This window comes from Acartia tonsa, chromosome 5 (assembly GCF_053477335.1).
Source record: "Acartia tonsa isolate MP-2025a chromosome 5, ASM5347733v1, whole genome shotgun sequence".
Lineage (NCBI taxonomy): Eukaryota > Metazoa > Arthropoda > Copepoda > Calanoida > Acartiidae > Acartia > Acartia tonsa.
Genome location: NC_137264.1, coordinates 11,385,327 through 11,405,995, shown reverse-complemented (window position 1 = coordinate 11,405,995; position 20,669 = coordinate 11,385,327). Strand labels below are relative to the sequence as shown.

The following is a 20,669-nucleotide window of genomic DNA, read 5'->3' as shown; positions in this document are numbered from 1 at the left end:
CAACCTTTCACAATGTATTGAACTTAAGCACATTGATCACCCAAGCACTCAGTCGAGACACTTCCTGCATGGCCATATTTTTGGACATAAGGAAGTGTTTCGACATGATAAATAGGGACATCCTTTTTAGCAAACTGGAGAATTCAGGGATAAGGGGGGTTGCACTTGAGTGGTTCCGTAGTTACTATGCAAATAGAAAACAGCGTGTATTTTTTAAGGGCCTTTTCTCCTCTACAATTGAATTCATTATCATTGGCGTACTCCAGGGGTCAGTCCTGGGACCAATTCTTTTTTTAATTTTTATCAATGACCTTGTTTCATGCAGTGAAGAGATCCTAATCAATCTCTTTGCTGATGACGCAGTGGGCTTCATTGAAAAGCAGAATATTATTCAATTGATTAACCTTGCAAAGGAGCTTGTCCCCAGACTGACCCAATGGTACAATGCCAATAAACTTCTCATTCACCCCCGCAAGACCAAATGTATGGTCTTTTCCTCCCCCCGTGAGATACTCACCCCCGCTGAGCTCGCCGCTAAGACCAACTTTGAAGTCTATGTAAACATGAATAATCATAATGAAAATGATGAGTCAAAAATCACTAAGTTGGATCTTGTGAGCGGTACCAATGAGGGTAGTATCAAACACTTGGGAATTCAATTAGACGAGAAAATGAAGTTTTCTTATCATCTTGAAAAAGTCTATAGCAAAGTCTCTAAAATAATTTATAGTATGAAAGTAATGCGTCATTTGTTGGACAAGAAACACTTAAAGCTACTCTATTCTTCTTATATTAAGTCGAATATCGAATATTGTTGTCTCCTGTTCACTGCCTGTCCTATGTATCTGTTAGCACCAATCATTAAGTTGCAGAAGCAGGCCATTAGAATAATCGAAAATTTACCAAGCAGAGCTCACACAGCTGAATTCTTTAAATCTAATGGCATACTTCCGTTTAACCTGTTAATTGAATTCAATGTTTGTAAATTTATGCACGCCTATAAATTAGGCAATTTTCCCAAAATCTTTGAAAACACCTGGAATTTTGTTCAAGACAGACATACGTATGGCACTAGGAACAGGAACAACTTTGCTTACGAACCGGGCACCAATAGAAACTTTCTCCTGCACGCCCCTCTTAACTCTTTCCCAACTATATTCAACAACCTTCCACTTGAAATTAAACTAATTGATAATAAAAATATTTTTAAGAAAAAATGTTTTACTTATTACCTAAACAAGATTGAGTTTTAAAAAGCAAATATTTTATTTTTTTTTTCTCTTCCTTTACAACCTTCCACTTGAAATTAAACTGATTGATAATAAAATATTTTCAAGAAAGATGTTTTACTTATTACCTAAACAAGATTGAGTTTTAAAAAAGCAAATATTTTATTTTTTTCTCTTCCTTTACTTAACAATTTTTGTTCTAACTAAGTTTCTATCCGTATTTTTAGCCCTCGACTTTTTGTAAGCATTTAATTTCTATATCAAAAATCAATAAAACAGCATTTCTTTAACCTCAAATCTCAACGAATAGGTTCCGTAGGAACCGACACACATACCTATGTATAGAGTAGCTTGGCATAGTTTGTTTCTTATCCATTTTATTCATTTTACATTTTATATTTTGACTTTAACTTCTTCCATTATATTATATACTTTTTATCAAGCAGCTAACGAATCGCGCAACCTCTACCTCTATCTATCTAATAAAAAATAACAAAGTTTTTTTTTAGAATTTTGACCGAAAATATATTTATTTATTTAAATTTAGATATCAAAAATTTTGTAATGACTATCGCTGACTGGTTAAGCTCATGTAGTGGGCATAGCCATCTACTCGTCGTAGTCGCTGGAGTCGCCGATGTCGTCGGGTTCCTGTTGGAGGAGCTCCTCCACAAGGTCCTGCTGGACGGTGACCAGGCGGTCCATTGCGGCGATGGAATCCATGTTAGCCTGGAAGGAGCGGGCGTACGTGGGCATTACTGATATTAACCTCACGACTAACCCATAGTTGGAATACATCATGCGGAGGATTTCCTCATCGATGGCGTCGTTGCGGAATCTCCTCCACATCAGCATGTCGCCCTCGTGCACAACGCCCAACAACCTCCTCTTGACCATAAACCAGAGGTCCAGACAGCGCCTGTCTACCCCCGGAAATGGGAGTAGATCAGGCACTGCCGCGAGGTTCAGCAGCTGCTGGACGCCGTGCACGGGTACAGGATCATCGACTTCATCGCTAGAATTGAGCATAGCGATGAGCTCCTGCACCTGGTCATGGAGGGGAACATTTTCCTCACCTCCAGCCTCCTCCGGAACTTCCGGCGCCCCATCTGGTAAAGCACCTTGGCCTTGTCCTACTTCCTCTTCTTGATCTGACATCTTGGAGACAATTGAAATTTGACCTCACCTACCCCATATTTATACCCCCCTTGTGTTTTAATACCATGCATTATGCAATCTTAATTTAACTTATTAATTAGTAAATAACTTTCCCCACTTCCGATTTCCCGCGTATTTCCCCTATGCTTTACAACCAATTGTCTCCCTCCCGCCCCTTTTTTCCTTTATTCTACTGTGCTTTACCGGAAAACCACTCTTCCCCCCACCCCCTTCTTTTTCTCCCCCCCTAGCATATACCAAACGATAAGCGCCGCTCCGTCTGTCTGGCTGGTAGCCACGACCGCGCACAAACCATTCACTACACCCCATTTTCTCCCCCTCGTTTTCCTCCCCTCCTCCCCCATACCTGTTCAATTCCTTGACCCATCTCCCTTACTCTAACTAGTCTCTCACTTCATCAACTTACATTTCTTATCCTTACTTTTTTTTATGCTAATACTAAATTAATCCATAGCAAAATATTAACTAACAGACATCCTATTACTTTGTACATCTTTCAAATAAAAAAATAAAAAGTTCATAGCAAGATATCTAGGATTTATTAAAAAACAAATCAATGAATTTATGGTAAATTATTTTTGAAAATTATATTTAGCTACTTTTTTTTAAAAACTAAACTGTATTATTTATTTCTCATTTTGCAGATTTTTTTTCTGATGCCTCACTGTTGATTTTTGTGAACGTCTTGCGGATATTTCCGCGGTTGTTTTTGCGGATATTTTGCGGATATCTTGTATATAAAGTCGTAGAGAACTTGACCATAACTGGTCCAGACCAGAAATGGCCAACTTCTGGAGCTATAGTTGGAGACAAGCCCCCTCTTGTGCAGTTATCCGCTCAGCAATTTCACCTAATTTAGTTTCATGATACTCCATATCCTTGTTTGGGTTGTATAGTGTGAGTGCCAACTCGGTTTCTAAATAACCCTGTTGGTATAGTAGACGGGCTACCTCACGACGTACTTCCTCACTGACATTGTCACCATTAACTATATTGAGAAGTCGTTGATATGTTATTGTCAGTCTATTGCGTAACGGCTGCCACATTTGTTGGTATTCTTCCTCTCCGAACATTTTCGTGCCTAAACAACAGTAAGATTTAAACTCCACTAAAGCAAAGCTATAACCAAATTGTGCGCGCACTAGCACGCCACAGCCTTTTTTTTTAACATGACCCACTTTCACCCTTTACTTTCAAAAAAGAGTGAGATCAATGGATTAATGTAAACGTTTTCTAGCACAAACCACTCTCCTCTCACCTTCCCTCACCTCACCCTCCCCCATATTGTTGCCCCATTCACAGCCATGCTGTGACCAGTTCTCAAAACATAAAAATCAGATTCCGGAGGAATCGAACCTTACATATTTAGGGACACACTCCCATTATCAAAAAACCAAAATCAGATTCCGTAGGAATCGCACATGACCTATTCTTTATTCTGTACAATTGTACAATTGTACATCATAGGATTATTATATCCATTCTCAAGAAATAAAAATCAGATTCCGTAGGAATCGAAACCAACCATTACACCTTGTTCACTTAAGTACATGATACGATTATATATTAGGATATCTTATTCATTTTTTGGATTTTTGGATTTTTGGATTAGACCAAGTGTTATCGCGAGATTTGCCGTTATCCTGTAATTATTGGTGTGGAGATGTCCTTAGACCCGGACAAAACTCCACTCTATAATGAAAATAATTTGTTATAAAGGAAACTGTCTATGTAGAGCTGAAAAGGGATCACAACGGGAATAGCGACTCCTAGTGGAGGTTTTGGTTCCTTAATTGTTCCGAATTTACGCTTGGAGAAGTTGCAACTGATAGTAGGAGGATGTCTGAAATACACAGCAAGATATTTTATTCTTTCATTGTTAAGATTATTATTTATTTGCACATATAACATTGTATCGGCTTAGCAAGCGTCAAAGTACACCAGTGGCTCCACAACCCTTAAAGGGTTATGCTAACTATCTGGTACAATGTTGCATGGAATTTTTACTGTAAAATGTTATCTTCATCTTATTCGAACTGGCCTGGTAACTAGGTGGAGACGAAGTTCGGCCAATTCCATGCTAGGTACTTAATAATAGTTACTATGTATATTATTATATTATTATCAAACCTGCATCAAATATAACAAACCAGAAGAATCAAACAAATCAAAGCATAGTAACATAATGTATGATATATATCTAATAAAATATGTTGTACCTTTGAGGAAAATAAATCTTATCTTATCTTATCTTAGCTAAAATTAAACTTTTTCACATAGTTCTTGATTTTTCCTAAGGGTTAAGCTGACTTTTAACATGATCCTTGCTTTAAACCAATGTATAGTTACTTAGAAATTGATAAAATAAGCAATATTATTTATTGAAAACCAAATACAATAACAAAGCTAGAAATAGTTTTTTTTATTAATATCCAATTAACTTTAGATGACCCATCTCTTGCCCACCTTTAATTACAAATTTGTAAATAATAAAGACGCAATATTTCTTTATAAACAGTCTGATAAAAGTGCAAACTGATTCTCCAAAGTGGGTTATTTATTGCCCAACACAATAAAAATTTTTACGTTCACACTCCCTTTAAAAAGAAATTAAAAATATCTTGTTCTAAAGTAAAAACAACATATGCAAGAAAAACTGCGGTCTTATCTTGATTGTTATTAGAATAAGAAAACGTTTTTAGACCCATCCAAAATAAATTTACTTTAGAAAATCTTGTTATTGTCTGATACTATTTTAGTTCATCATGTTCAGTAAAATTTGTCTGCTTTGAAAAAACATTATATGTGATATTCTCCAAAGTCTTTAAAATTAGCCAAAATAAGAAAAGTTGCATTAGTTCTGGTATCCAAAGTCCAAACAGACAAGAAAATAAATTTTAGATCCATTGTCCCAACCCTAGATACCTGGCTAAAACTGTCCCATTCTGTTATAATCATTAAAATGTAACTAAAATTAAATTAATCACTGACAATCTTATAATTTTAAAAACTACCTCTATATTAGTATTTAAACAAAAAATCCAATCTTACTTGTTTTTCTATATTTTTAAATTTATTTTTCAATCAATTTTCTTTCTAGATTTGCAGGGAGGGAGGAGACATTGGGCTGTTTATCAAACTAGTCCCCAAAGTTTCATAATTCGTTTTTTTATTCGTTGACTTAACAACTTTAGGGACTTATGTTAATTTTGATTGGTTGGTACATTAAATTAAGTGTCCAAACGTATCAACCACTAATTTTAATCTTCAGAAAAGGGTAATGTTGTGAATTGGGGATTTACATCAATTTATCGGCCATTGTCTTATCCTTTTAAATGCCTGTAGATTTGTCTGTTAACGGTTTGTTAATATGGGATAAAAACTGTGTCTGCGAATTTCAACAATAAATAATCATATGCAAAATTCACATGGATATATTGACGAGGGAAATTTGTCATCAATTTAGCTTCCTCATATGGACCTCATTTATTAGTCATCCAGTAGGAGGGGACGGTAGGGGGTAAATGGAGTGGATGAAGGGTATCATTATTGTAGTCAGCTGCGAGCTTTACTTTATCAAAGTACATTAAAATGTGGTGCAACATCCAAGTGATAATATATCGATTATGTGCAATTATTTAATTCAATATTTATCTTGGGTGTGCATACAAAACAAAATTATATCTTGAAGTTATAAAAATACATACATTAAAAGATGAAAAAATTCGTGTTTGCACTGAACCTGAAAAACTGGAAGGGTAATTAATTTATAGTATAGATGTATAACCACACAATTACCTGGATCCCGCTGTTAAGGGCTTCTGCTAGCAAAGTGATTTCTGATCTGTTATAGCAACTTGGCTATGTTAATATTCCCGACGCTAAACGTTGATTTTCAAAGACCCAATTGAAAGTCGGCACGGGGTCCTCGGGAAGGAGAAATACAGTTATTTAACCCCTTCCCACTCTATTATTTTACTCTACTGGAATGGCTATCAAGGTAACTTACAATAAATATTGAAAATCTAGATGATAATTGTCAATCCCTTAATTGGACCAATAAGTATAGAGCATACAAAAAATCTGAACTATTTATTGGTTAAAAAGTGTAAACATTTCGATATGAATATTCAGTTATTTCTTTGTTTCATATGTGTAAAAAAGCTATTAATAATTGAATTTCAAGGGACAAGCTTTGATTGATGTGAAAAATTATATTTTTCAAAAATCTTGTCGGTCGTTTTGTGGGTTTCAACCTTTTTAATTAGGTTTGACATTAGAGTAAAACATTAGAGCTGGAAGGGGTTAATTAACTGTATGTCCCCATCCCGAGGACCCTATGCCGTCTTTCAATTGGGTATTTGAAAATAGACCAATAGCGTCGGGAATATTGACGCAGCCATGTAGCAGAAAACAATTTGCAAGCAGACGAAAAATGCCCCAAACAAGGGGATCTAGGTAGTTGTCTGGTTATAAATCTGTATTTATAAAATTATTTGTTTGGCGTATTTTTTTGACCTGATATCTATTTTTATTTTTTAGGATAATTTATCGTTGATTTTCCAACCACTGATTCTCTGCTAATTCTTTAAAAAATATGAATTTGTATTTGTTTTACTACTACTAAATACTTCATTGTTACATAATGTTCAGGGATACTGGGATAGGACAATGGACAATATAATTATGTACATCCAAATGATGATAAAAAAAATTACCTCTTCTGAAGATTATAACTATTAGCGGAAAATTTTGGAAACTGTTGGTTTGTACGAACCAATCTCAAAGTTTTTAAGCTAACGAATCACGTTTACTAACTTCTGGAAATACCATTTTCAGGTTCCAAACGTTTCCACCAATAATTGCAATCTACATGACGGGAAATTATGTCTGTCGTAATTAGAAATGTTTAGCAACTTATCTGCTATTGTCTTATCCCTTAAGATCCCTGTATTTTTAAATTTATTTCATCCTTTACCCCTGCGTGTTTTACATAATAATAAGTAAAACATGTATAAAAAGTTAGTATAATGCTATATTATCAATTGCAAGTTTTTTTTAAGTTATTGATTTTGATTGAATATTCCATTGTTTTTTATTAAGCTTGTTGTGTAGCTAACAGATCTATAGTATAGATTTATATACTGAAAACTACATACCTCCCTCCCACTTTTTCAATGACCTTTTTGTCTGCTAGCAAATTATTTTCTGCTACTCGGATGTGTTTATACTCTAGACACCATTGGTTGATTTTAAAGACCCAATTGTGAGTCGGCAAAAAGTCATTGGGACATGGAAATACAGTTATTCCTCAATATCTACTGTTTTAACTCTAATGTAGCTATTATATAAATACTATTGTATCTCTATATGAGGTGAATATTGAGGGATCTGAAGGGATAAGACAATGGATGATAATTCGAAGTACATCCACAATCATGAAAAACAAAATAATACCTTCTATAGGTTAAGATTATTGGTTGAAACGTTTGAACCAACTAATCAACATTTAATAATAATTTTTTTAAAGCGAAGCTTTTCTATAATTAGGGTCGGTCCGTCCGTCTGTAACGGATAGATTTTTTTCGTTAATTTAGGCATGTTAGAATTGTCCTATCGATTTAAAACGTTGCATGGAGATTCATGTAGTAGTTAGGTACGATTTAGAAAGCGTAGCAACTCTATAATCGTTACCAGAATGTCCGTATGTCCATTTTAAACATATTGATTTTTAACTTTTTTAACAACAAGTCCTAAAAACGTAAGTATGTCCTTGAACATTATCCTGTATTTCTGCAGTTTTTCAACAAATTTAATTAAAATTTTGATTCGACATTTATACATTTATGTTCTGATTTTTCAGTTCTGACACATTACAAGTATAAATGTTTCTTAGTCCTACCGTTTCAGAGCTTCGCTTTTATGGATGTTGGTTATCCTTGTTAAGCTAATGAACAAGAGAAGGTTTTTTCTAAAGAACTTTTGGTATCAGTATAATAATATAATAATAGCCACATGTACCCCCATATAGCAATTTTTTTATAAGCTTATGTAGTTTTAACGTTATTGTTTTATGTGTGTGTACTTTATGTGACCAACTTATTAGAAATTGTTGTCATTTTTTCCCATATCATAAAAATATTCATTTAATGGATTCTTCTTTAATGGCATGAGAAAGTTTTATTCTTAATTTCTGCCAGTTAGATAGACTTATCTTTTCTAAAAGTACATCTTATCTTCCATTTATGCGAGCGGAACGTGAAATGGCGCGGATTGTAATTTTAGTAAATGTTCTTAAATATTAACCCTATTTGGTTTCTGCAATAGCAGGTTTCGGGGTCATATAAGCCCTGAAAAAGTGGTTTTAATCAGGGAGTAAGGGAGGGGACAATGGGCAATTAATTCAATTTAAGAGTTTTTGGAGAAAGGCCATGAAAACCAGAATAATCCCGAAAATATGGTGGAAATTGTAAAGTGATTGTTGATTAAATCTAGAAAACCATAAACTAAGAAAAAAGTTCCAAGAAAAAAAGCAATCATTTGAAAATAAGATTACCAGTATTACAGACTGACATAACCATTCTGTAATTAATTACTAGAAATATCTCCCTGGATCTCTTCAGATGACAGGGAAAGAGAAAAGAGATTTGGGGCCAAGTGATGTGAACACGGAAAAAAGGGGCAGGCAGGCGTGTAGCTGGATGGGCAAGTATATGACCCGCACGCCTTCCTGCCCCTTTTTATCCTGTTTATTTCCCCCACCTCCCTTCTCCATTTCCCTTTCTCGTCTACTTTTAAAAAGGAGGTGGGGATGAAGGGAGTGAAATATAGTATGGGAGGGGGGCCGTGTATTTATATTTGAACTACTCTCTGTCTGCAAAACTATATATATTCAAAACCAACATAGCGAGTAACGGCATTTCTTGCGCAAGTCCCCAAACTCAGTCAGAAACTGCTAAATTCTTGCACATTCCATTTAAGCCAGTCCCCAAAGTCTGAGACTCCTAAAGATTGAATATTCGATCCATTGTCCCCTCCCTTACTCCCTGGGTTTTAATTAGCAACCCCGGGATAGGGTTAAAGGATTCATGTTCTTTATAATTATTTAAGTGGTTAATTACTAAAAATCTATCTTCTATCAACATCTTTTTAGGAAATCCTAGTTTGAAGACAGTCAGACATATTTTTTTTACATTCTGTTGCTAAATCTATAAGAGTTAGATGGTATTCCCCCTATATTTCAAAAAATAAATGACAACAAAAATTTAAGTTGAAACATCCTCTCCTCCTCCATCATTGATTTTAAAAAGTAACTGCAATTTAATTTATTTCCAAATTCTGTAATTGTATTAGAATAGTTTTTGATGATTTATTGTTAGTTTTACAATTATATCCAAAAGTAGCGCCGCAATAACAAGTTAATACCATTTTTTTATTATAAGAAAAAGGTTAAAGCTATTTCAGTAGCAGGCATTGACAATAAACCCATTAAAACCCAGAGAGAGAAGGGATATTGGGCACAAGTCGCCAACGTTTTACTATAACGTTTTCATATTCGTTGTCTTTACAACTTTGAGACTTTACTGATTTTTTATTGTTTGGTTTCTTAAGTTGAATGATACAACGTTTCAACCAACAATTTTAATATACAGAAGAGGTAATTTTGTGTGTCACCATTAGGGATGTACATCATTTTGTCCACAGCAAACTTAGAGTACCTACGTTCCAAAATATTGCAATTTAATCAAGGCTAGCTCATTATATGAAATTTAATTAGAAAAATAAAATGCTGCACATTTTTAAAATCCTAAAACTTTACAAACCCTTCCACTATTTACAAGCCACGTTACCAAAAGTAAAATACCCCCCAAAAAACTTTATCATTCGGCGTTTGTCCTATGGTAATTGTAATGGCCAACGAGATCTTGACAAACAAACAAAACCCTTACAACTTTACATAACTAGGATTAGCAGTTATGCCACTAAATATCTCTAGGGCACAATGCTAGAGCCTTTCTGTAAATGAGAACCATGTCTATCCATCTAGCGGTTAGCGAGATCATATGTAACAGACTGTTACTAATAGTTTAAGAAAATGAATAAAAATCCCATCATAATACTGTTATCTGTAATTTTGGTAATTAGAAACGCTTATCAACAACAATTAAAACAATCCTTTCACTTTCAAAAATTAACAAAAGATGTTTAAGCTTAAAAAGCACATCTACTCTAGAACAAACATTGTCTACATATATGACATTACTGCTGTTATGTCAGGAGCACGATATATAGTTAGAAAGGGGAGAATACCTTGGCCCAAAACAGATACAACTCATTACCATACAGAGCTAGGATTTCCAGACAAAGGTCGTACAATCAAAGAGTTGGTTGTCTGAAAGGCGTTTGACCTAATAATCATGTATATCATTAATCAAGATTTGGTTCAGAGATACAAGATTTTGTGGTGTAATCATCCTCTAGAGGCTATCAGAGGCTAAACTTTTTCCCTTTTTTCTATTATTTGTCATTTGTATGCTGCGTTCTTATGGACATTAATTCTCTTGTTTAAACGTTATTACATTTAACGATGACACACTATTTGAGTGTCTGATTTTGTACAATATATATTATGAACACAATATTTTTTCTTCCAAGTTTTAAATGTTTTTTTACTAAGATATACAAAACAAAGATATTTTAAAAACCAAATATTAATTCAACTTTTAGAATCAGTACTTTATAGAAATTTTACTTGTACTTTTTAAAAACTCTCGTATATTATTGGTCTACTTGATATCTATCATCCATAACACATCCTTGTTTCTTTTCACTTAAAATTGTTAAGAAATGCTAACTGTTTGCTTTTATTATTTTATTATATTAAAAATTAAATAGGCTTTTATATTTTTGTTAAGTTCCGGTCTAATACGTGGGATTTTTTAGTCTATTTGTCGGTCTATCTTTTTACATTGAATTAACCAATTCATAATTCTGCTTTTAAAGTTATTGAATCATTAGTACAAAAATGAAAGTATAAAAGTATTTTAGGGAGAATAAGAAAATGTTATGACAATTTGGTTAAAATAAGTATTCTTTATTAAATCAGTCATTAACCAAGGGAAAAAAACATTTTTACACGTAATCAACTGCGAGTGGGAGTCGAACCTTTGCTTTAAGTTTGAAAACATTTCCCTTAACTATTCATAAGCATTCCTTGTGCCTATAAGAAGCTTCAATGTGAAGAAGAACCATATTGGTTCAGCGGTTAGTAATATCCTTTGCTACACTCACACACACAGAAGTTAACAAACAGACACACATTTAGTTACTTTTATATAAGCATAAATAAATCCAAATTTTTGGGAATGGGTCATTTTATTCGTGATTACTCCTTCAATGTAAAGGTGAACCATATGGGTTCAGTGGTTAGCGAGATCGTTAGCTACTTACACATACAAGCAAAAAGACAAGTATGCCAGACAGACTTCCTGTTACTTTTTATGTAAGACTTAATAACAAATATCTTTATTATAATGTATTTTCAGGCTGGGCCGATAGATGATGAATCCTTACAGTCTCAAGTTTTCTCAGCCGCCAGACGGCTAGGATACGGATTTAGGTAAGAGGATTCACAAATTTCAGATGCCTATCTTATATAGTAGCCAGATAAACTAAAAACCCATTGCTCCCCATGTAGAGGACTGGACGTTTGGACATACAGACTAACAGACGAAGCTATTTTTTCTCTAATAACAGTTTTTTTTTTATCGTATCGTAATATAGACAGCTGTCCTCGGATACTAAAATAATAAGTTTATTTTCAGTTTTGTTGGCCCCAAAAAGGTTAAAGTCCCAGACCAACAAAACTGCTAATAATCTATGATTTTTTATGATTCTTGAAAAAATGGCTATATTGCTATGCGATACATGATTTTTCATTATTGCTTAACGAAAATTTTTATAAAAAAGTTAAATATTATTTTAATAAATCAAATCACCCATATCTAATATCAACAAAAGAAATAAAGTAATCCACTTCCTAATAAATAACAGTCGGATTTATTGCATTTATCTTTAATCTAAGAGTAATTTTTTTTAGGTTATTTCCAAAAGTGAAAGACTTTCTTTTCGGCGGTGAGAAACGGCAGAAGCGGAAAATTGACAACAAAAGTAGCGCCAGCCGGTTGATCAAACGTAAACAACGGATAGTCGACAATGAGGTCTTACGGTAAGGGATAGTTATATACAAGCGTAGCTACTCTATAATTTATGTTGTATTTTAGATAAAGTAAAGTTTATCCTTAGGGAACTAAAGGGATAAGACAGTGGAAAATAAATTGATGGATTTTCCCAAGTACGGCAAACAATGTTTCCTCTTCTGTAGTTTAAGATTATTGTCATAGAAAAGTTTGACGTAATCAAGATTTAATTAAAGGTCCCTAATATTTGTTATTGGGGACCAATATACTGTCCAATGTACCCTCCCTCCCGGAGACAAACACTAAAGTACTATACAACAAAGTAGGATAAACCAATATTAACACTTGCTGAGCGTCAGAACTCAAAAGGTAGAATATAAAATTAAAAGTCTACAGAAAATTGTAATTAAATTTGTTGAACATAACTAAATTTATTTTTACATTAGTAGGACTTCAAAATAGAAAAACCTTCATTCACAAGATTGTAACTTGTTGTCCTAGGAACCATATTCTAAAAAAGATGATTAAAGAATAATTATATTGTTGTTAAAAAAGTTTTGAAAATCCACTTGTTTTTATTGGACCTATGGACTTTGGTAACGATTATAGAGTTGCTATGCATACTAAATCATTAAGACAATTCGTGAATTAACGACAAGAGCTATCTTTTACGTAATGACCAAACCTATTTATAAAAAAGCTTCGCTTCTAAAAATAACTGTCAATGAAATGAATAGCCATAAGAAAAAATAATTATTAAAATTACTTCCATTGAAGTCAAGCTAAAAAAGGTCATTTTTTTCTTCCTGGTACTTTTTTGACAGATCAATTAAAGTTGTATTTTAAAGTGAAAATTTTGTATAATTAGGGTTAGTCCGTCCGTTCGTCCTTTCAGACATGTTAGAATCGATTTCAAACTGATTCCTGTAACAGTAAGGTACGATTTAGAAAACATATCAACTAAATAACCGTTACCAAAAAATCAGTAAGTCAATTTAAAACATGTTGATTTTTAACTCTATGACAACAATAAGGGTTCCTAGGAAAACATTGTACAATATTATAAACGAGCCATCTCAATAATCAAATCCTAAAAAAGTCCTTTTACTATATCCTGTATATAAGCAATTTTGCAACAAATTTATATACAATTTCGATTAGACTTACAAATAATCAAAGTATGTCCTTTTACTATATCCTGTATTTACGCAATTTTACAACAAATTTCTGGACATTTTCGTTAAGACTTACAAAACAATTTATGACACTCTACAAGAGTTATTGTTTGTTTGTTCTTCCTTCTGATTGCAAAACTTCGCTTTTATGGATGTTATCATCCTTGTTGTTTTATTTTTAAACAATAGTACAGGATATGTACAGATTTAATTCGAACATCATAATAACAAGGATGACAACATCCTTAAGTAGCGAAGCACAACAAAGCAGGGATGGACAAACGAACAAAGTTAAGTTTTTGAAAATATAGATTTTATGGTCTGTCAGTCTATCTATATTTCTCGGAAATGTTTACTAGTTTTGGAGATTTTTATTCTGATAGTTATTTACTTTAAAAATTATTCAATATTTTAAAAAGGATGAAAATTATTAAAAATAGACGGGTTTTAAAAAAGGATAAATTAAATTGATTGAGTTAGCTCAAATAATATTTTATTCGACTTTTGTGTGTTATCCCTTCAAATTATCTTGTCGAGCACCGGCGCACCGCCTCCCTTTAAAATCAGAACAAAACAAAAGTTACACATGCTTAAATGGGTGTTCAATCGATTCCCACTAAATTTTTATTGCTTGCATTTTTATTAACATAAAGCAATTCTTTTACTTGTGTCTATCTGTATGATTGTATCACAAGAAAACTCTTGTTAGCCGTTGGACGTGTTTGAACCATTATGGGACCATGTAAGGTTAAAAACTATTTTATTGGAGGGTACCACTACACTCCCAAAATAAACAGCCCCTGAAATAAAAAAAAAATTCTTTTAAAACTACAATTGAAAGTGTAGGATCGACTTCAACCACTATCTTTCATTCTAAAGAACTCTAGTTTTACATAAAGTAGTAAGTTTTTTTTTATTGTTCGTTAAGATCTCGAACAAGACCCCTTAGGGCTTAGCCAATAGTAGTTTATAAATTAGGAATATTTTTTACTATGATAGTAGGAGAAAGGGTTGCTTTTTATGCTGTATTATTAACTAGCTGCAACGCCCCTAGAGGCCTCTAGTGGCACTTTAAAATGTTTTTTTAAAATCAAATATCAACTATGCGGCGGAAATATTTCAATTTTTTTTCTCGATTTTATTGTGATTTCTCTTGGGAGGGTGGTGGTACCCTCCCCCAAAATAGTTAAAAAGCTTCCTGGGACATATGACAATCTACCCCGTTAAGGAGAACCTGATCGGTTCAGCGGTTAGCGAGATCCTTCGGTACAAACACACAGACAAACACACAAACAGACATCCTGTTACTTTAGTATAAGGTTATGCAGTACTAAATTTGTACTAAATTTGCTAATGTTGCAAATTTTGCGAAAGTGAAAGCCCACTATATTAAATGTTAATAATGAAAACAAATTAACAACAACAATATCATAATGTAACAACAATTATCTATCTATCTATATATCTATCTATCCATCTATAAATTAACAACAACAATATCATAATGTAACAGCAATTATCGCTTCAATAGTGTTCCAACGTTGCTAATAATTTTGGGAAATGCGGCTACTTTTATCCAGGGATCTCAAGGGATAAGACAATGGCCGATCAATCGGTGTGCATCCCCAATGATTATTAATGAAATTACCCCTTCCCCAGATTACAATTAGTAGTTGAAACGTTTGGACACATAACTTAATGAACCAACCAATCAAAATTCGTTAATAGTCCCCAAGTTGTAAAGTCAACGAGTAAGCAAACGTTATTATAAAACCTTGGGGACCAGTATAATAAACCACCAATTGTCTTTGACATTTCTTAAAAATTTTACTATTTAAGCAAAACAATTATATAGGTAGGACTGTTTTGTTTACCCCCACTAAGGCATGTAAAACATCCTCTCGATATCAAGTATGTGCTAGATTCGAATCTCAGTCCAACAAGCTTAAAATCAATAGAAGATGGTTGCAGATTGATGTTTTAATTAGAGGACTCGAAAATTTCGGACAATAAATTGATCTTAGATACATTTTAATTGCTTTAAAAATGGTGCTTTCCTTCAAAATTTTAGTGCTTTTATTTTAAAATAATGGGATTGTTCTCAACTATGCACTTTGAGTGAAACCGCTAAATCAGTTTCTTTTTAGTCGACTCAATTTAAATATTTTAAGGCAGTGTTATGTAGTTGGTTTGTATGACAACCCGCTTAAATAATTTTCTCATGTACGTGTATTGTTAAAATAATGTTTATGGCTAAGCACTTCTATGTAAGACAGGGTTTGGACAATATGGTATATATGATAATATAACCCTCAATTTTATTGTACCATTTTGTAAGAAGTTGCCTATGGTTCTTAGATGTTACTTAGGGATCTTAATGGATAAGACAATGAACGATAAATCAAAATACGTTGCAAATAATATTAAATAAAATTATACCTGTTTTAGGTTACCCAATTTTTTGAAGAAAAAAAAACAAATTAACTCAGTTAGAACCTTTTGGTACACGTGTAATTTAAAGTTCAATGTCCCCTCCCTCCCTTGGTTTGTTAACTTGTAAATCCTGCCAAGGTAAAATACGAGGCTTCTAAAAAACATGAACCTTCCGAGATCTTATCTGACATACGCACAAACACCCTGCTTTTATTGCATTAAGCATTTTATTGTCAAAAATTTAGTTTTTCATATAAATTTAAAACAAATTATATAATAATTAGTATACTAAATTAGTATTTAAAAATTTGTATAGTATTATTATCGAATGTTATGATTATTTGATTTAGATCAGATACTGTATTTGTATAATCATACTATACATTTTAGATTAGGGAGGGGAGGGAGGGGGGAGTTATAATTTTTTTTATGAAATATTGATACCCACAAAAGCTATATAATGAATTTTTCCTGAATAGAGGTTTTAATTTGTTCATCCGTTTGAGAGATCTTAATTGATTGACAGACTTAAAACATACTACCTTTTATCTTTATCAGTGTTTAAGAACACACAACAATATTCAAGCTAACTCTAACTGTGCATAATAATACATTGTGACTGTTTTTAGGTCAGGGCATTACTCTTTTATTATTTCGTGCAGATCATAACATTGCTAGTACTATTTGATTCAAATAATGAATTTAAATTCGTAAACAATTGTCTATTACATACTTTATTCTAAAATATACTAGCGGCTACGCCCCCAAAAGACCTTTAGGGGCTCTTGATAGGGGCCCTACAATTTCAATTGTAGACTTAAAAAGAAAAGAAAAAACTTCCCAGAAACTATGAGAAGCTACCCTGTAAAGGAGAACCATATCGGTTCAGCGGTTAGCGAAATCCTTCGCTACAGACAAAAAAGCTTTCTTCTTTATACAGTAGGATGTTGACTTTCTTAGTAACAGTTTTCAAGAAATTAATTATCAATCTATTCATAAAAATTAATTATTTGATTATTATATAATTATAGAACTGGAAAAGTTTTCATATATTTTTTTTCTCTCTCTTGCATTTAGTAACATATGACGTTTGTCTGTCTGTACTTGATAGTACTTTTTTGATAGGCTTTTTTAAAATCACTTTTTAAAAGCGAAGCTTTTCTATAATTAGGGTCGGTCCGTCCGTAACAGATATTTTTTTGGTAATTTAGGAATGTTAGAATTGTCGTATCGATTTCAAACTTTGCATGATGATTAATATAGGAGTTAGGTACGATTTACCAGAATGTCCGTACGTCCAATTTAAACATGTTGATTTTTTTTTACTTTTTTAACAAAAAAATTGTATGTGATCTAATTATCCGATTGATCTGATTTTTGGTATATTGATTCCTGGGACAACAAAGTATAATATTATGAGCGAAGCAAGTCCTAAAAACGTCAGCATGTCCATAAACAATATCTTGTATCAAGCAGTTTTTCAACAAATTTACCTACAATTTTGCTGCGACTCTTATACATTTATTTTCTGATTATTATGTTCTGACACTATACAAGTGTTAATGTCCATTTGTCCTACCGTTTCAGTGCTTCGCTTTTATGGATTTTGTCATCCTTGTTCATAATATTTTCAAACGGTCTATTTTTTATGCATGATGTCTTTAGTCTATCTAATATCATATCAGGCAGGTAAGAGACAATTTTGAAATAACTTGGATTACAAACTTTAGATGTTTCAAAACCTTGAAAGCATGATTCAATCTACTAGCATTGTCTATACCTTTTCCATCGATAAATTTGATCGAAGCTCTTTAAAGTGCCTGTTGAAAAAGGAGATAAATTTAAAAACATTTGACTGAAATATTCCGATGACATCATACTAAAATAACTGACTATTTTAATATGACGTTATTCGGGATAAGTCGGCTAAAAGTTTTAAAATTTGTCCCTTTTTTATAGTCATTATAACGTGCTTTGAGTTGTTCTACAGAAGGTGTAAACAAATATCACTTCCAATATCTCATCTCTTAAGGTCCCCGACTAATATTTGCATTATCAATAACATAATATATTTTCTAGGCCGCCCAGAGAAGCCAGCCATGCTAACGAAGGCAGAAAACCAAATGTGAAGTTAAATAAAAAGGTAAAGATTGCAGTTTTTATCGTAACAAAAAAAAGAGAACAGAGCTGGATCTTTAAATCATTTCAATGGTGCGCAACCCGATTTAGCGCACCATTGAAATGATTTAAAGATCCAGCTCAGAATAGCCTACGATGCGCCATAATAGGTTAAACTTCTCAAGAGAAGGGAACAATGGACTTATTTTAAAACTGCGGCTGCTATCAAATAATGATTGGGTGGCCAAACTTTTTGCCTAATAATTTTAATCTACAGAAGGGGTAAGAAAACTATTGAAATATTGCCATCTTTGCAACTTCTAAGGGAATCGAAACATATCAAAAACAATACTAGCAAGATATTTAATTCCTATGATATAATTTTCAAGAAAGCTTTATAATATTTCCTTCGCCCTCCACTAGAAGTAATTTAAATTAAATAATATTTCAGACTGGTAGGAGAAAGCCCACAGATGATAAAGAACCCAGGTAAATAATCTCATACTTTTTTCAAGTACAGATAAAGGGGGTGTATACCTTACCCCCCTAAATATATAAATTTTGTAGTGAAACCCCTCATAACCTCATCCCCCATAAAAAAAGCTTAAACTTACTTGCACCATGAATAACATGCTCTAAAACATTCAGTAGGAATGAAATTTTAAAAAATCTAATTGTTTTTTTCAACTCTGTAAAACTTCAAATTATGTATGTAATATTCAATTGGAAAGGGGAGAGATGTGGTCCTCATCTCAGGGAAGAGGGGTGAAACAGCTATTAATTAAAATAGAAGTAATATTCATGCCATTCTAATTATATTTTTTATTCTAGGGCTGCCATAACTTTCTATGATAGAGACACAGATTCCTTATCTCACAATGTCCCTAAACGACAACAACCAGGAAAATAGCATTTTGAAGCTAATCTCCTTTGAATCCAATCTATCAAGTTACGTTTCTGTAAGTCCGTTAAACCTATAAATCTAAATATACTGCTGTGGTTTGCCATTGTTTATTTGCTACTTTAGATCAGGTTAGGTTAGGGTAAACCGGGCTCTATGTATTTTGAGAAGCTACCCTGTAAAGGAGAATATTGGTTCAGCCGTTAGCAAGATCCGAGATCCTTCGGTACAAACTTTATTATAAGGATATCCCCTAAATTGCATTAAAATATCATGTCTTAAAATGCTATTAAATTATATAGTGTATACTTACAATGAAGTGTATGGCCCATACAATGTACCCCGACCTTCCCCCCTACCCACTGTTAGTATCTACCATGAACGCGGCATTCCATTCTACAGGTACATAGATAGATTTATGGATGGATAGATAGATGGATGAATGGATAAATAGATAGATGAAGTGTATGCCCATACAATGTACCCCGACCTTTCCCCCTCCCCACTGTTAGTTTATATCATGAACAAGGCATTCCATTCTACAGGTACATAGATAGATAGATGAATTTTATAGCTGCATGCAATGTACCCCAACCTTCCCCACTCCCCACTGTTAGTATCTATCATGAACGCGGCATTCCTTTCTACAGGTACATAGATATATAATAGATAGATAGATGAAGTGTATGGCCCATACAATGTACCCCGACCTTCCCCCCTACCCACTGTTAGTATCTACCATGAACGCGGCATTCCATTCTACAGGTACATAGATAGATTTATGGATGGATAGATAGATGGATGAATGGATAAATAGATAGATGAAGTGTATGCCCATACAATGTTCCTCGACCTTCTCCCCTCCCCACTGTTAGTATTTATCATGAACGCGGCATTCCATTCTACAGGTACATAGATGGATGGATAGATAGATAGGTTAATAATATGGCCCGTACAATGTACCACGACTTTTCCTCCTACCCACTATTAGTATCTATCATGAACGCGGCATTCCATTCTACAGGTACATAGATAGATAAATATATAGATAGATGAATTGTACAGCCCGTACAATGTACCCCAACCTTCCCCCTACCCACTGTTAGTATTTACCATGAACGCGGCATTCCATTCTACAGGTAAATAGATAGATGGATGGATGGATAGTTAGATAGATGAAGTGTATGGCCCATACAATGTACCGCGACCTTCTCCCCTACCCACTGTTAGTATCTATCATCATAAACGCGGCATTCCATTCTACCTGTAAGTGTACATATATAAATACATGGATAGATAGTTAAATTATACTTACAATGAAGTGTATCTTGTTTTAGGTCCAAACTGGAATTGAAGGATTCAGTATCGGAAGCTCCGTCGCCAGCTGAGAGCGGTCAAGTAATTGTCTCCCATCTTCCTGATAGGTATTTACAGA

At 33.4% G+C, this 20,669-nt stretch overlaps 1 protein-coding gene across 1 annotated transcript; it reads left to right on the top strand.

The window, feature by feature from the left end:
• The first annotated feature begins 6,396 nt into the window (after nt 1-6,396).
• Nucleotides 6,397-19,243, top strand: LOC145319934 (uncharacterized). Its single transcript, XM_080162336.1, has 6 exons — nt 6,397-6,408; nt 11,954-12,027; nt 12,508-12,636; nt 18,295-18,358; nt 18,785-18,822; nt 19,165-19,243. The coding sequence occupies exons 1-6, from the start codon at nt 6,397-6,399 to the stop codon at nt 19,241-19,243; spliced, it is 396 nt and encodes a 131-aa protein (XP_080018462.1).
• Nucleotides 19,244-20,669: the final 1,426 nt, after the last annotated feature.